Source organism: Bombina bombina, chromosome 1 (genome assembly GCF_027579735.1).
Source record: "Bombina bombina isolate aBomBom1 chromosome 1, aBomBom1.pri, whole genome shotgun sequence".
In the NCBI taxonomy this organism is placed as follows: Eukaryota; Metazoa; Chordata; class Amphibia; order Anura; family Bombinatoridae; genus Bombina; species Bombina bombina.
In genome coordinates, this window is record NC_069499.1 from 593591541 (window position 1) to 593609255 (window position 17715).

The 17715-nt window shown below is 43.0% G+C and overlaps 1 protein-coding gene across 2 annotated transcripts in view; it reads right to left on the bottom strand.

Moving 5' to 3' along the window:
• Positions 1-17715, bottom strand: part of PCNT (pericentrin) — a 470255-nt gene that overhangs the window by 423371 nt on the left and 29169 nt on the right. Inside the window, exons 5-7 of one of the 2 annotated variants that reach the window (XM_053698888.1) lie at positions 8707-8871; positions 6666-8573; positions 5907-5990 (exon numbers count right to left, since the gene is read on the bottom strand). In XM_053698888.1, the coding sequence (XP_053554863.1) occupies positions 5907-5990; positions 6666-8573; positions 8707-8871 (2157 nt within the window). The remainder of the gene's footprint in view (positions 1-5906; positions 5991-6665; positions 8574-8706; positions 8872-17715) is intronic. The other variant, XM_053698889.1, reaches the window with a different exon arrangement.

A 17715-nucleotide genomic window follows, 5' to 3' on the forward strand; every position in this document is an offset into this window, starting at 1 on the left:
AGAGTCCATGGTGGAAGAGATGACATGTCCACTAGGTCTGCATACCAGGTCCTGCGTGGCCACGCAGGCGCTATCAGAATCACCGATGTTCTCTCCTGTTTGATTTTGGCAATCAGTCGAGGGAGCAGAGGAAACGGTGGAAACACATAGGCCAGGTTGAAGAACCAAGGAGCTGCTAGAGCATCTATCAGCGTTGCTCCCGGGTCCCTGGACCTGGATCCATAACAAGGAAGCTTGGCGTTCTGGCGAGACGCCATGAGATCCAGTTCTGGTTTGCCCCAACGATGGACCAGTTGAGCAAACACCTCCGGATGGAGTTCCCACTCCCCCGGATGAAAAGTCTGACAACTGAGAAAATCCGCCTCCCAGTTCTCTACGCCTGGGATGTGGATCGCTGACAGGTGGCAAGAGTGAGACTCTGCCCAGCGAATTATCTTTGAGACTTCTAACATCGCTAGGGAACTCCTGGTTCCCCCTTGATGGTTGATGTAAGCCACAGTCGTGATGTTGTCCGACTGAAATCTGATGAACCTCAGTGTTGCTAACTGAGGCCAAGCTAGAAGAGCATTGAATATTGCTCTTAACTCCAGAATATTTATTGGGAGGAGTTTCTCATCCTGAGTCCACGATCCCTGAGCATTCAGGGAGTTCCAGACTGCGAAGAGAATCTCTTGTCTCTTGATCCAGATTTAGTAGAGGGGACAAATCTGAGTAATCCCCATTCCACTGACTTAGCATGCATAATTGCAGCGGTCTGAGATGCAGGCGCGCAAATGGCACCATGTCCATTGCCGCTACCATTAAGCCGATTACTTCCATGCACTGAGCCACTGACGGGCGTGGAATGGAATGAAGGACACGGCAAGCATTTAGAAGTTTTGATAACCTGGACTCCGTCAGGTAAATTTTCAGCTCTACAGAATCTATAAGAGTCCCTAGGAAGGAGACTCCTGTGAGTGGTGATAGAGAACTCTTTTCCATGTTCACTTTCCACCCATGCGACCTCAGAAATGCCAGAACTATCTCTGTATGAGACTTGGCAATTTGAAAGCTTGACGCCTGTATCAGGATGTCGTCTAGATACGGAGCCACCGCTATGCCTCGCGGTCTTAGAACCGCCAGAAGTGAGCCCAGAACCTTTGTAAAAATTCTCGGGGCAGTGGCCAACCCGAAGGGAAGAGCTACAAATTGGTAATGCCTGTCTAGAAAGGCAAACCTTAGGAACCGATGATGATCTTTGTGAATCGGTATGTGAAGGTAGGCATCCTTTAAGTCCACTGTGGTCATGTACTGACCCTCTTGGATCATGGGTAGGATGGTCCGAATAGTTTCCATTTTGAATGATGGAACTATGAGGAATTTGTTTAAGATCTTTAGATCCAAGATTGGTCTGAAGGTTCCCTCTTTCTTGGGAACCACAAACAAATTTGAATAAAATCCCTGTCCTTGTTCCGTCCGCGGAACTGAATGGATCACTCCCATTACTAGGGGGTCTTGCACACAGCTTAGGAATGCCTCTTTCTTTATCTGGTTTGATGATAACCTTGAAAGATGAAATCTCCCTTGTGGAGGAGAAGCTTTGAAGTGCAGAAGATATCCCTGAGATATGATCTCCAACGCCCAGGGATCGCCTGGGCGAAGAGAGAAAGTCTGCCCCCCACTAGATCCGTTTCCGGATAGGGGGCCGTTCCTTCATGCTGTCTTGGGGGCAGCAGCAGGCTTCCTGGCCTGCTTGCCCTTGTTCCAGGACTGGTTAGGTTTCCAGGCCTGTCTGGAATGAACAACAGTTCCCTCTTGTTTTGAAGCAGAGGAAGTTGATGCTGCTCCTGCCTTGAAATTTCGAAAGGCACGAAAATTAGACTGTTTGGCCTTTGATTTGGCCCTGTCCTGAGGAAGGGTATGACCCTTGCCTCCAGTAATGTCAGCAATAATTTCCTTCAAGCCAGGCCCGAATAAGGTCTGCCCCTTGAAAGGAATGTTGAGTAATTTAGACTTTGAAGTCACGTCAGCTGACCAGGATTTAAGCCATAGAGCCCTACGCGCCTGGATGGCGAATCCGGAATTCTTAGTCGTTAGTTTAGTCAAATGAACAATGGCATCAGAAACAAATGAGTTAGCTAGCTTAAGCGTTCTAAGCTTGTCAATAATTTCATTCAATGGAGCTGTCTGGGTGGCCTCTTCCAGGACCTCAAACCAGAATGCCGCCGCAGCAGTGACAGGCGCAATGCATGCAAGGGGCTGTAAAATAAAACCTTGTTGAATAAACATTTTCTTAAGGTAACCCTCCAATTTTTTATCCATTGGATCTGAAAAAGCACAACTGTCCTCAACCGGGATAGTGGTACGCTTTGCTAAAGTAGAAACTGCTCCCTCCACCTTAGGGACCGTCTGCCATAAGTCCCGTGTAGTGGCGTCTATTGGAAACATTTTTCTAAATATAGGAGGTGGGGAAAAGGGCACACCGGGTCTATCCCATTCCTTGCTAATAATTTCTGTAAGCCTTTTAGGTATAGGAAAAACGTCAGTACACAAACCGGCACCGCATAGAATCTATCCAGCCTACACAATTTCTCTCGAATTGCAACTGTGTTACAGTCATTCAGAGCAGCTAATACCTCCCCAAGCAATACACGGAGGTTCTCAAGCTTAAATTTAAAATTAGAAATCTCTGAATCAGGTTTCCCCGAGTCAGAGATGTCACCCACAGACTGAAGCTCTCCGTCCTCAGGTTCTGCATACTGTGATGCAGTATCAGACATGGCTCTAACAGCATTTGCGCGCTCCGTATCTCTCCTAACCCTAGAGCTATCGCGCTTGCCTCTTAATTCAGGCAATCTAGATAATACCTCTGACAGGGTATTATTCATGATTGCAGCCATCGCAAGGTAATCGCTATGGGCGTCCCTGATGTAATTGGCGCCATATTAGCGTGCGTCCCCTGAGCGGGAGGCGAAGGGTCTGACACGTGGGGAGAGTTAGTCGGCATAACTTCCCCCTCGACAGAACCCTCTGGTGAAAATTCTTTTATAGATAAAGACTGATCTTTACTGTTTAAGGTGAAATCAATACATTTAGTACACATTCTCCTATGGGGCTCCACCATGGCTTTTAAACTTAATGAACAAGTAGGTTCCTCTGTGTCAGACATGTTTAAACAGACTAGCAATGAGACTAGCAAGCTTGGAAAACACTTTAAACAAGTTTACAAGCAATATAAAAAAATGTTAGTGCGCCTTTAAGAAACACAAATTTTCCCAAATTTTGAAATAACAGTGAAAAAATGCAGTTACACTAACAAAATTTTTACAGTGTATGTAATAAGTTAGCAGAGCATTGCACTCACTTGCAAATGGATGATTAACCCCTTAATACCAAAAACGGAATAACAAATGACAAAAACGTTTTTTAAACAGTCACAACAACTGCCACAGCTCTACTGTGGCTTTTTACCTCCCTCAACACGACTTTTGAAGTCTTTTGAGCCCTCCAGAGAAGTCCTGGATCATGCAGGAAGAAGCTGGATGTCTGTGTCTGTAATTTTTGCTGTGCAAAAAAACACCAAAATAGGCCCCTCCCACTCATACAGTGAGTGCAGAATTATTAGGCAAATGAGTATTTTGACCACATCATCCTCTTTATGCATGTTGTCTTACTCCAAGCTGTATAGGCTCGAAAGCCTACTACCAATTAAGCATATTAGGTGATGTGCATCTCTGTAATGAGAAGGGGTGTGGTCTAATGACATCAACACCCTATATCAGGTGTGCATAATTATGCAACTTCCTTTCCTTTGGCAAAATGGGTCAAAAGAAGGACTTGACAGACTCAGAAAAGTCAAAAATAGTGAGATATCTTGCAGAGGGATGCAGCACATCCTCGGGATCATCGAACAATCAAGCATTTCATTCAAAATAGTCAACAGGGTCGCAAGAAGCGTGTAGAAAAACCAAGGCGCAAAATAACTGCCCATGAACTGAGAAAAGTCAAGCGTGCAGCTGCCAAGATGCCACTTGCCACCAGTTTGGCCATATTTCAGAGTTGCAACATCACTGGAGTGCCCAAAAGCACAAGGTGTGCAATACTCAGAGACATGGCCAAGGTAAGAAAGGCTGAAAGACGACCACCACTGAACAAGACACACAAGCTGAAACGTCAAGACTGGGCCAAGAAATATCTCAAGACTGATTTTTCTAAGGTTTTATGGACTGATGAAATGAGAGTGAGTCTTGATGGGCCAGATGGATGGGCCCGTGGCTGGATTGGTAAAGGGCAGAGAGCTCCAGTCCGACTCAGACGCCAGCAAGGTGGAGGTGGAGTACTGGTTTGGGCTGGTATCATCAAAGATGAGCTTGTGGGGCCTTTTCGGGTTAAGGATGGAGTCAAGCTCAACTCCCAGTCCTACTGCCAGTTTCTGGAAGACACCTTCTTCAAGCAGTGGTACAGGAAGAAGTCTGCATCCTTCAAGAAAAACATGATTTTCATGCAGGACAATGCTCCATCACACGCGTCCAAGTACTCCACAGCGTGGCTGGCAAGAAAGGGTATAAAAGAAGAAAATCTAATGACATGGCCTCCTTGTTCACCTGATCTGAACCCCATTGAGAACCTGTGGTCCATCATCAAAAGTGAGATTTACAAGGAGGGAAAACAGTACACCTCTCTGAACAGTGTCTGGGAGGCTGTGGTTGCTGCTGCACGCAATGTTGATGGTGAACAGATCAAAACACTGACAGAATCCATGGATGGCAGGCTTGTGAGTGTCCTTGCAAAGAAAGGTGGCTATATTGGTCACTGATTTGTTTTTGTTTTGTTTTTGAATGTCAGAAATTTATATTTGTGAATGTTGAGATGTTATATTGGTTTCACTGGTAAAAATAAATAATTGAAATGGGTATATATTTGTTTTTTGTTAAGTTGCCTAACAATTATGCACAGTAATAGTCACCTGCACACACAGATATCCCCCTAAAATAGCTATAACTAAAAACAAACTAAAAACTACTTCCAAAACTATTCAGCTTTGATATTAATGAGTTTTTTGGGTTCATTGAGAACATGGTTGTTGTTCAATAATAAAATTAATCCTCAAAAATACAACTTGCCTAATAATTCTGCACTCCCTGTATTACAACAGTGGGAAGCCTCAGGGAACTGTTTCTAGGCAAAATTCAAGCCAGCCATGTGGAAAAAACTAGGCCCCAATAAGTTTTATCACCAAACATATGTAAAAAACGATTAAAAAAGCCAGCAAACGTTTTAAAATACACTTTTATAAGAGTATGTATCTCTATTAATAAGTCCGATACCAGTCGCTATCACTGCATTTAAGGCTTTACTTATATTACTTCGGTATCAGCAGCATTTTCTAGCAATTTCCATCCCTAGAAAAATATTAACTGCACATACCTTATTGCAGGAAAACCTGCACGCTATTCCCCCTCTGAAGTTACCTCACTCCTCAGAATATGTGAGAACAGCAAAGGATCTTAGTTACTTCTGCTAAGATCATAGAAAACGCAGGCAGATTCTTCTTCTAAATACTGCCTGAGATAAACAGTACACTCCGGTACCATTTAAAAATAACAAACTTTTGATTGAAGAAATAAACTAAGTATAAAACACTACAGTCCTCTTACGACCTCCATCTTAGTTGAGAGTTGCAAGAGAATGACTGGATATGGCAGTGAGGGGAGGAGCCATATAGCAGCTCTGCTGTGGGTGATCCTCTTGCAACTTCCTGTTGGGAAGGAGAATATCCCACAAGTAATGGATTATCCGTGGACTGGATACACTTAACAAGAGAAAATATTTTTAACAAATTGTTTGCATGCAGTTGGAGATAATTGTATTAATAAGATCTCAAAATTGCTACCAATTTTTTCCATTTAGAGATGGCCATTAAATACCTGTTTTAATAACTGTATTTTCTCCTTCCATTCCTCTCCCGTCACATCCATTTTATTCTGAAATCCCACGTTTAAACCCTCAATCTAATAAGTAAATAAATATAAATCACTTTCAGGTATTACAGCAATATTAAAGAGACAGTCAAGTCCAAAAAAAAACTTTCATTTTTCAAATAGGGCATGTAATTTTAAACAACTTTCCAATTTACTTTTATCAACAATTTTGCTGTGTTCTCTTGGTATTCTAGTTGAAAGCAAACCTAGGAAGGCACATATGATAATTTCTAAGCCCTTGAAGGCCGCCTCTATTTTATTTACTTTTCACAGCAGGGGAGAGCAAGCTCATGTAGGCCATATAGATAGCATTGTGATTACGCCCGTGGCTAGTGGCAGACACTGCCGCTATAATGCAAGTCAATAGATAATAACTAAAAGTCATGTGATTAGGGGAGGTCAGAAGGTTCTTAGATACAAGTTAATCACAGAGGTAAAAAGTGTATTAATATAACAGTGTTGGTTTTGCAAAACTGGGGAATGGGTAATAAAAGGGATTATCTATCTTTTTAAACAAACAACAAAAATTCTGGTGTTGACTGTCCCTTTAACTCAAATATATGTTGCTGGTTACAAAGACAAATTCAGTATGCATTAGGATAGATTGCGCTCAGCATATTGGAAAATCAATATCTGGTGAAGTTTTGAATCTTGAAATTTGCACGTTTCTAAGAGAAGCCCCCAAGATTATTTAACATTACTCACCTGTTCTTGCAACTTGCTCTCCAATTCTGCACACATCTGTTTTAGAGTACTCACTTCCTCATTAAGGTCTCTTTCTCTCCAAGCAAACTCTGCTTCTTTCTCTGTGATTGTCTCACAGAGACTCTGGTACTCAACCCCCTTTGAATTCAATTTATTATCAAATTCCTGTTTGTCAGACTCTCTCATCTTTTCAGTTTCTTGTAACCTGTGGCTAAGCTGAACATTGTTCATCTGCAGACTATTACTCTTCTCAAGTTCTTTGTCCAATTCTTGCATGACACTGCAGAGCCTCTCTTCTAGGCACTTCTTTTCTTCCATTAGCTGAGATAAACATTCTTCCCTGGCTGATAAAGTACTTCTGAGTTTCTCCTTCTCATGGCACTGTTCCTCTGCAAAAATGTTATGCTGTTGCAGCTCATTCACAAGTTCTTCTTGCTGTTTCAATTGCAAAGATATTGCATCTCTCTCGATTTTAAGCTCTTCCACAATTCTTTGTTGTACTATCCAGTTTTCATTCTTGGTGGTCTTTTCCTGCTCCAGTTCAGAACGTGCAGCCAAGAGATCTGCTGTTACCTCTCTCCATTTGACAAGACTGTCTTCCAAAGCATTTGAACAGTTCTTCAATTGCCTCTCTTTTTCATGAAGTTGCTCTATAAGCAAAGCACACTTCTGCTCCAGGTTTTTATCACACACAGTGCGGATTTGATTTTGCTCTTCAGCGTGTTCAGTGTCACTAGACAAATACACAGCAAAGGATTCTGGATCCAGAAGTGTACCAAAAGTAGCACCTCCTGCTAAGACACTGGTGATTGGCATAGGTGAGTAGTAAATATTGGTGTTCACATCTGTTGTGGAGTTTAGACTTTGTTCCAGCACAAAGTCACTGTCTAATTCAAAGAGGCTGTGCTCAGAAGACAATTCCTTGATGTCAGTCTGTTCTAACTGTTGCTTGTATGTAGGGATCAAATACTTATCCATAGAGTCCAGTTCATTGGTAACTTGATTTACACTTGTATTGTTTTCTTCCCCATGAAACAAGGCAGTCTCATAATTCTCAAAGTCCTTATGTGCTTTAACTCGGTTAAGATTTTTCTTGAGATCCTCAAGTTCATGCCGGAAGCTCTCCACTCTCAAGTTATTCTGAATACCAACCTCTTGAATTCGTTTTTCCGAATCCTCAAATTGGAGGGATGATTCACTGGAAACTTTCTCCAGTTCATCTGTTTTGGTATCAAGTAGATCTCGGTGCATTTTGTCTCTTTCATCTTCCAAGTTTTGCAGCTTTTGCATGTAGCTTTGCAAGATCTGATCATGCTGCAGCTTCAAGGCCTGGGTATTTTCAGTCTCAAGCCTCAGCTGGTCTTTCAGATCACGCAGTTCCTCATTTAGGCGCTCTTTTTCATGTTTTGCCTGAACTGCGGCTTCCTCCGTTTGTTCTTCTGCACGCTGCAGCTTAACAGTCAGACCTGCAACAATATCTTCATGTTTTTGCTCCCAGTAAGATCTCTCCTTTTGAAATTCATGCATTTGCTCTTCAAGCTTCTTGCACAACTCCTGCCGCAATGCCTCAGAGTCCATTAGTTTTCCTTTTAGTTCAGTTACCAATCTAGAGAGAGAATGTACACTGTCCTCTATAATGATGGCAGATCTGAGTTGTCCATTATCACCAACAATCGATTCATTATTCTCATTGTTTAATATATGACAGGGTGTGTGCTCAGTTTGTGTGTATGCAGAAATGTTCTGTAGTTTCAATACAGACAGATTTCTCTCTGAGAGTTCCTGCTGCAAGGTAGACACATGACATTCCGACACCTCTAGTTTCTTTTCAAGTTCTTCTAGTTTCTTCTCCTGCTCTCGTATTACATTTTCCAGTTTCACCATCTGGTTTTCCTTCTCCTTAGTTGTCTTAAGAAAAACAACAACAACAATAATATATACATGTATAAATTTAACTCTAAATACATACATTAAATACAGCCACGCACAAAATAAAACAAATTTTAATAGATTTACAAAATAACTATCTATGTTCTCTCACCTTTTGTGAAGTTTCTAGCTCTTTTTCTAGGTCTTTTGCTTTCTTGTTCAGCTGACCCATGTGAATTTTCTGTTCTTTAAGGTTGCTCTGGATTACACAGATCTGCTGCTGAGCTTGAAATAGATCTGCATTGCCTACACTTTTACTTTTAAGAATTTCACTAGCCTAGAACAGAATTCAAAATAAATATCTTGTACTTGGGGCTATTAGTATTTTTTACTCAAAGTCATATCATTTGGACTAAACCAAAACCTACATTTTAGTTCCAACTACAAACTCCATTCCAGTCAGAAAACAGTTTTACACCTAATTGAAAAAAAATAACTAACACAAAAAGTAAATTTATGCTTACCTGATAAATTGATTTCTTCTATGGTACGACAAGTCCACGGATTCATCCTTTACCTGTGAGATATTATCCTCCTGCTAACAGGAAGTGGCAAAGAGCACCACAGCAAAGCTGTCTATATAGCTCCTCCCTTAGCTCCACCCCCCAGTCATTCGACCGAAGGTACAGGAAGAAAATGGAGAAACTAAAAGGTGCATAGGTGACTTAAGTTATAAATCAAAAAAACATAATTTATGCTTACCTGATAAATTCCTTTCTTCTGTTGTGTGATCAGTCCACGGGTCATCATTACTTCTGGGATATAACTCCTCCCCAACAGGAAATGCAAGAGGATTCACCCAGCAGAGCTGCATATAGCTCCTCCCCTCTACGTCAGTCCCAGTCATTCGACCAAGAATCAACGAGAAAGGAGTAACCAAGGGTGAAGTGGTGACTGGAGTATAATTTAAAAGATATTTACCTGCCTTAAAACAGGGCGGGCCGTGGACTGATCACACAACAGAAGAAAGGAATTTATCAGGTAAGCATAAATTATGTTTTCTTCTGTTATGTGTGATCAGTCCACGGGTCATCATTACTTCTGGGATACCAATACCAAAGCAAAAGTACACGGATGACGGGAGGGATAGGCAGGCTCATTATATAGAAGGAACCACTGCCTGAAGAACCTTTCTCCCAAAAATAGCCTCCGAAGAAGCAAAAGTGTCAAATTTGTAAAATTTGGAAAAAGTATGAAGCGAAGACCAAGTTGCAGCCTTGCAAATCTGTTCAACAGAGGCCTCATTCTTAAAGGCCCAAGTGGAAGCCACAGCTCTAGTGGAGTGAGCTGTAATTCTTTCAGGAGGCTGCTGACCAGCAGTCTCATAGGCTAAACGTATTATGCTACGAAGCCAAAAAGAGAGAGAGGTAGCAGAAGCTTTTTGACCTCTCCTCTGTCCAGAATAAACGACAAACAGGGAAGAAGTTTGGCGAAAATCTTTAGTTGCCTGCAAGTAGAACTTGAGGGCACGAACTACATCCAGATTGTGTAGAAGACGTTCCTTCTTTGAAGAAGGATTTGGACACAAGGATGGAACAACAATCTCTTGATTGATATTCCTGTTAGTGACCACCTTAGGTAAGAACCCAGGTTTAGTACGCAGAACTACCTTGTCTGAGTGAAAAATCAGATAAGGAGAATCACAATGTAAGGCTGATAACTCAGAGACTCTTCGAGCCGAGGAAATAGCCATTAAAAACAGAACTTTCCAAGATAACAATTTTATATCAATGGAATGAAGGGGTTCAAACGGAACACCCTGTAAAACGTTAAGAACTAAGTTTAAACTCCATGGCGGAGCAACAGCCTTAAACACAGGCTTGATCCTAGCTAAAGCCTGACAAAAAGCCTGGACGTCTGGATTTTCTGACAGACGCCTGTGTAACAAGATGGACAGAGCTGAAATCTGTCCCTTTAATGAACTAGCTGATAAACCCTTTTCTAACCCTTCTTGTAGAAAAGACAAAATCCTAGAGATCCTAACCTTACTCCAGGAGTAATGTTTGGATTCGCACCAGTATAGGTATTTACGCCATATTTTATGGTAAATCTTTCTGGTAACAGGCTTCCTAGCCTGTATCAGGGTATCAATAACCGACTCAGAAAAACCACGTTTTGATAAAATCAAACGTTCAATTTCCAAGCAGTCAGCTTCAGAGAAGTTAGATTTTGATGTTTGAATGGACCCTGTATCAGAAGGTCCTGTCTTAGAGGTAGAGACCAAGGCGGACAGGATGACATGTCCACTAGATCTGCATACCAAGTCCTGCGTGGCCATGCAGGCGCTATTAGAATCACTGATGCTCTCTCCTGCTTGATTTTGGCAATCAATCGAGGAAGCAGCGGAAAGGGTGGAAACACATAAGCCATCCCGAAGTTCCAAGGTGCTGCCAAAGCATCTATCAGAACCGCTCCCGGATCCCTGGATCTGGACCCGTAGCGAGGAAGTTTGGCGTTCTGGCGAGACGCCATGAGATCTATCTCTGGTTTGCCCCAACGTCGAAGTATTTGGGCAAAGACCTCCGGATGAAGTTCCCACTCCCCCGGATGAAAAGTCTGGCGACTCAAGAAATCCGCCTCCCAGTTCTCCACTCCCGGGATGTGGATTGCTGACAGGTGGCAAGAGTGAGACTCTGCCCAGCGAATTATCTTTGATACTTCCACCATTGCTAGGGAGCTTCTTGTCCCTCCCTGATGGTTGATGTAAGCTACAGTCGTGATGTTGTCCGACTGAAACCTGATGAACCCCCGAGTTGTTAATTGGGGCCAAGCTAGAAGGGCATTGAGAACTGCCCTCAATTCCAGAATGTTTATTGGAAGGAGACTCTCCTCCTGATTCCATAGTCCCTGAGCCTTCAGAGAATTCCAGACAGCGCCCCAACCTAGTAGGCTGGCGTCTGTTGTTACAATTGTCCAGTCTGGCCTGCTGAATGGCATCCCCCTGGACAGGTGTGGCCGATGAAGCCACCATAGAAGAGAATTTCTGGTCTCTTGATTCAGATTCAGAGTAGGGGACAAATCTGAGTAATCCCCATTCCACTGACTTAGCATGCATAATTGCAGAGGTCTGAGGTGTAGGCGTGCAAAAGGTACTATGTCCATTGCCGCTACCATTAAGCCGATCACCTCCATGCATTGAGCTACTGACGGGAGTTGAATGGAATGAAGGACACGGCATGCATTTTGAAGCTTTGTTAACCTGTCCTCTGTCAGGTAAATCTTCATTTCTACAGAATCTATAAGAGTCCCCAAGAATGGAACTCTTGTGAGAGGAAAAAGAGAACTCTTCTTTTCGTTCACTTTCCATCCATGCGACCTTAGAAATGCCAGAACTAACTCTGTATGAGACTTGGCAGTTTGAAAGCTTGAAGCTTGTATTAGAATGTCGTCTAGGTATGGAGCTACCGAAATCCCTCGCGGTCTTAGTACCGCCAGAAGGGCACCCAGAACCTTTGTGAAGATTCTTGGAGCCGTAGCCAATCCGAATGGAAGAGCTACAAACTGGTAGTGCCTGTCTAAGAAGGCAAACCTTAGATACCGGTGATGATCTTTGTGGATCGGTATGTGAAGGTAAGCATCCTTTAAATCCACTGTGGTCATGTACTGACCCTCTTGGATCATGGGTAAGATTGTCCGAATAGTTTCCATTTTGAACGATGGAACTCTTAGGAATTTGTTTAGAATCTTTAAATCTAAGATTGGCCTGAAAGTTCCCTCTTTTTTGGGAACCACAAACAGGTTTGAGTAGAACCCTTGTCCATGTTCCGACCGCGGAACCGGATGGATCACTCCCATTATTAACAGATCTTGTACGCAGCGTAGAAACGCTTCTTTCTTTATCTGGTTTGTTGACAACCTTGACAGATGAAATCTCCCTCTTGGGGGAGATAATTTGAAGTCTAGAAGGTATCCCTGAGATATGATCTCTAGTGCCCAGGGATCCTGAACATCTCTTGCCCAGGCCTGGGCGAAGAGAGAGAGTCTGCCCCCCACTAGATCCGGTCCCGGATCGGGGGCTCTCGGTTCATGCTGTCTTTGGGGCAGCAGCAGGTTTCCTGGCCTGCTTGCTCTTGTTCCAGGACTGGTTAGGCTTCCAGCCTTGCCTGTAACGAGCAACAGCTCCTTCCTGTTTTGGTGCAGTGGAGGTTGATGCTGCTCCTGTTTTGAAGTTCCGAAAGGGACGAAAATTAGACTGTCTAGCCTTAGCTTTGGCTTTGTCTTGAGGTAGGGCGTGGCCCTTACCTCCTGTAATGTCAGCGATAATCTCTTTCAAACCGGGCCCAAATAAAGACTGCCCCTTGAAAGGTATATTAAGTAATTTGGACTTAGAAGTAACATCAGCTGACCAGGATTTTAGCCACAGCGCCCTACGTGCCTGTATGGCGAATCCTGAGTTCTTAGCCGTAAGTTTGGTTAAATGTACTACGGCCTCCGAAATGAAGGAATTAGCTAGTTTAAGGACTCTAAGCCTGTCCGTAATGTCGTCTAGCGTAGATGAACTAAGGTTCTCTTCAAGCGACTCAATCCAAAATGCTGCCGCAGCCGTAATCGGCGCGATACATGCAAGGGGTTGTAATATAAAACCTTGTTGAACAAACATTTTCTTAAGGTAACCCTCTAATTTTTTATCCATTGGATCTGAGAAAGCACAGCTATCCTCCACCGGGATAGTGGTACGCTTAGCTAAAGTAGAAACTGCTCCCTCCACCTTGGGGACCGTTTGCCATAAGTCCCGAGTGGTGGCGTCTATTGGAAACATCTTTCTAAATATTGGAGGGGGTGAGAACGGCACACCGGGTCTATCCCACTCCTTAGTAACAATTTCAGTTAGTCTCTTAGGTATAGGAAAAACGTCAGTACTCGCCGGTACCGCAAAGTATTTATCCAACCTACACAGTTTCTCTGGTATTGCAACGGTGTTACAATCGTTGAGAGCTGCTAAGACCTCCCCTAGTAATACACGGAGGTTCTCCAATTTAAATTTAAAATTTGAAATATCTGAGTCCAATCTGTTTGGATCAGAACCGTCACCCACAGAATGAAGCTCTCCGTCCTCATGCTCTGCGAGCTGTGACGCAGTATCAGACATGGCCCTAGCATTGTCAGCGCACTCTGTTCTCACCCCAGAGTGATCACGCTTGCCTCTTAGTTCTGGTAATTTAGACAAAACTTCAGTCATAACAGTAGCCATATCTTGTAATGTTATCTGTAATGGCCGCCCAGATGTACTAGGCGCCAAAATATCACGCACCTCCCGGGCGGGAGATGCAGGTACTGCCGCGTGAGGCGAGTTAGTCGGCATAACTCTCCCCTCGCTGTTTGGTGAATTTTGTTCACATTGTACAGATTGACTTTTATTTAAAGTAGCATCAATACAGTTAGTACATAAATTTCTATTGGGCTCCACCTTGGCATTGGAACAAATGACACAGATATCTTCCTCTGAGTCTGACATGTTTAACACACTAGCAAAAAACTTACAACTTGGTTATAATCTTTTTTAGCAAAAAACGTACTGTGCCTCAAAGAGGTACTAACGATTAAATGACAGTTGAAATAATGAACTGAAAACCAGTTATAGCATCAAACTTTAAAACAACAAAACTTTTAGCAAAGGTTTGTTCCCATTAGTAAAATAACAATAATTAAATTTGACATAAAAAATACAAAGCAACGTTTTTATTCACAGTCACTATAAGAATTCTCACAGCTCTGCTGAGAGAATTTACCTCCCTTCAAAGAAGTTTGAAGACCCCTGAGATCTATCAGAGATGAACCGGATCATGCAGGAAATATAAAAGTAACTGACTGGTATTTTTTGATGCGTAGCAAAGAGCGCCAAAAACGGCCCCTCCCTCTCCCACACAGCAGTGAAGAGAAACGAAACTGTCACAATTAAAGCAAAAAAACTGCCAAGTGGAAAATAATGCCCAAATATTTATTCACACAGTACCTCAGCAATGTAAACGATTCTACATTCCAGCAAAAACGTTTAACATGATAAATAGTTATTAAAAAGGATTAGTGACCTTTAACAGAGTAGTTCCGGTGAAATACCATCCCCAGAATACTGAAGTGTATACATACATGTCATTTTAACGGTATGGCAGGATTTTCTCATCAATTCCATTCAGAAAATAAAAACTGCTACATACCTCAATGCAGATTCATCTGCCCGCTGTCCCCTGATCTGAAGCCTTTACCTCCCTCAGATGGCCGAGAACAGCAATATGATCTTAACTACTCCGGTTAAAATCATAGTAAAAAACTCTGACAGATTCTTCCTCAAACTCTGCCAGAGAAGTAATAACACGCTCCGGTGCTATTTTAAAATAACAAACTTTTGATTGAAGTCATAAAAACTAAGTATAATCACCATAGTCCTCTCACACATCCTATCTAGTCGTTGGGTGCAAGAGAATGACTGGGACTGACGTAGAGGGGAGGAGCTATATGCAGCTCTGCTGGGTGAATCCTCTTGCATTTCCTGTTGGGGAGGAGTTATATCCCAGAAGTAATGATGACCCGTGGACTGATCACACATAACAGAAGAAATATAATCTGTCTTAAAATGACAGGGCGGGCCGTGGACTCGTCGTACCATAGAAGAAATCAATTTATCAGGTAAGCATTAATTTATGTTTCTTCTATAAGGTACAACGAGTCCACGGATTCATCCTTTACTTGTGGGATAGAAAACCAAAGCTACAGGACATGGATGAATGGGAGGGACAAGACAGATGGTTAAACAGAAGGCACCAATGCTTGAAGAACTTTTCTCCCAAAAATAGCCTCCAAAGAAGCAAAAGTATCAAATTTGGAAAAGGTATGAAGCGAAGACCAAGTCGCAGCCTTACAAATCTGTTCAACAGAAGCATCATTTTTAAAAGCCCATGTGGAAGCCACCGCTCTAGTAGAGTGAGCTGTAATCCTTTCAGGAGGCTGCTGTCCAGCAGTCTCGTATGCCAAACGGATGATGCTTTTCAGCCAAAAAGAAAGAGAGAGGTAGCTGTAGCTTTTTGACCTCTACGTTTTCCAGAATAGACAATAAACAAAGATGTTTGACAGAAATCTTTGGTTGCTTGTAAGTAAAACTTCAAAGCACGAACCACGTCCAAGTTGTAAAACAAACGCTCTTTCTTAGAGGAAGGATTAGGACACAGAGAAGGAACAACAATTTCCTGATTGATATTCCTATTAGTAACAACCTTAGGAAGGAATCCAGGTTTGGTACGCAAAACCACCTTATCAGCATGGAAAACAAGATAAGGCGAGTAGCATTGCAATGCAGATAGTTCAGAAACTCTTCGAGCCGAAGAGATAGCAACTAAAAACAGAACTTTCCAAGATAGAAGCTTAATATCTATGGAATGCATAGGTTCAAACGGAACCCCTTAAGAACTAAATTCAAACTCCATGGCGGAGGAACAGGTTTAAACACAGGCTTGATTCTAACTAAAGCCTGACAGAACGACTGAACGTCTGGAACATCCGCCAGACGCTTGTGTAGTAGAATTGATAAAGCAGATATCTGTCCCTTTAAGGAACTAGTAGATAGCCCCTTCTCCAATCCTTCTCGGAGAAAGGACAAAATCCTAGGAATCCTGATCTTACTCATTGAGTAGCCTTTGGATTCGCACCAATAAAGATATTTACGCCATATCTTATGATAAATTTTCCTAGTGACAGGCTTTCGAGCTTGAATCAAGGTATCTATGACCGACTCAGAGAAATCCCGCTTGGATAAAATCAAGCGTTCAATCTCCAGGCAGTCAGCCGCAGAGAAACTAGATTTGGATGCTGGAACGGACCTTGATCCAGAAGGTACTGTCTCAGTGGCAGAGACCATGGTGGAAGAGATGGCATGCGCACCAGGTCTGCATACCAAGTCCTGCGTGGCCACGCAGGAGTTATCAAAATCACTGAAGCTCTCTCCTGTTTGATTCTGGCAATCAAACGAGGAAGAAGAGGAAATGGTTGAAACACATAAGCCAGGTTGAACAACCAGGGTACTGCTAGAGCATCTATCAGTACTGCCTGAGGTTCCCTTGACCTGGACCCGTAACAAGGAAGTTTGGCGTTCTGACGAGACGCCATCAGATCCAATTCTGGTGTGCCCCATTGCTGAATCAATTGTGCAAACACCTTCCGGATGGAGATCCCATTCCCCCGGATGAAAAGTCTGATGACTTAGAAAATCCGCTTCCCAGTTCTCCACTCCTGTGATATAGATTGCTGATAGATGGCAAGAGTGAGTCTCTGCCCATCTAACTATTTTGGTAACCTCTATCATCGCTAGAGAACTCTTTGTTCCCCCCTGATGATTGATATATGCTACAGTTGTGATATTGTCCGACTGGAATCTTATGAATCTGGCCGAAGCCAGCTGAGGCCATGCCTGAAGCGCGTTGAATATTGCTCTCAGTTCTAGAATATTTATCGGGAGGAGAGCCTCCTCCTGAGTCCACAAACCCTGTGCTTTCAGGGAATTCCAGACTGCACCCCAGCCCAATAGGCTGGCGTCCATCGTCACTATGACCCACGCTGGCCTGCAAAAACACATTCCCTGGGACAGATGATCCTATGACAACCACCAAAGAAGAGAGTCTCTGGTCTCTTGATCCAGATTTATATGAGGAGATAAATCTGCATAATCCTCATTCCACTGTTTGAGCATGCATAGTTGCAGTGGTCTGAGATGCAAGCGAGCATACGGAACTATGTCCATTGCCGCTACCATTAGTCCGATTACCTCCATACACTGAGCCACTGACGGCAGAGGAATGGAATGAAGAGCTCGGCAGGTGGTTAGAAGCTTTGATTTCCTGACCTCCGTCAGAAAAATTTTCATGTCCACCGAATCTATCAGAGTTCCCAGGAATGGAACTCTTGTGAGAGGGATAAGTGAACTCTTTTTTTTACGTTCACCTTCCACCCGTGAGATCTTAGAAAAGCCAACACGATGTCCGTGTGAGACTTGGCTAGTAGGTAGGTCGACGCCTGCATTAAGATATCGTCCAGATAAGGCGCCACTGCTATGCCCCGCGGCCTTAGAACCGCCAGAAGGGACCCTAGCACCTTTGTGAAAATTTTTGGAGCTGTGGCCAACCCGAAGGGAAGA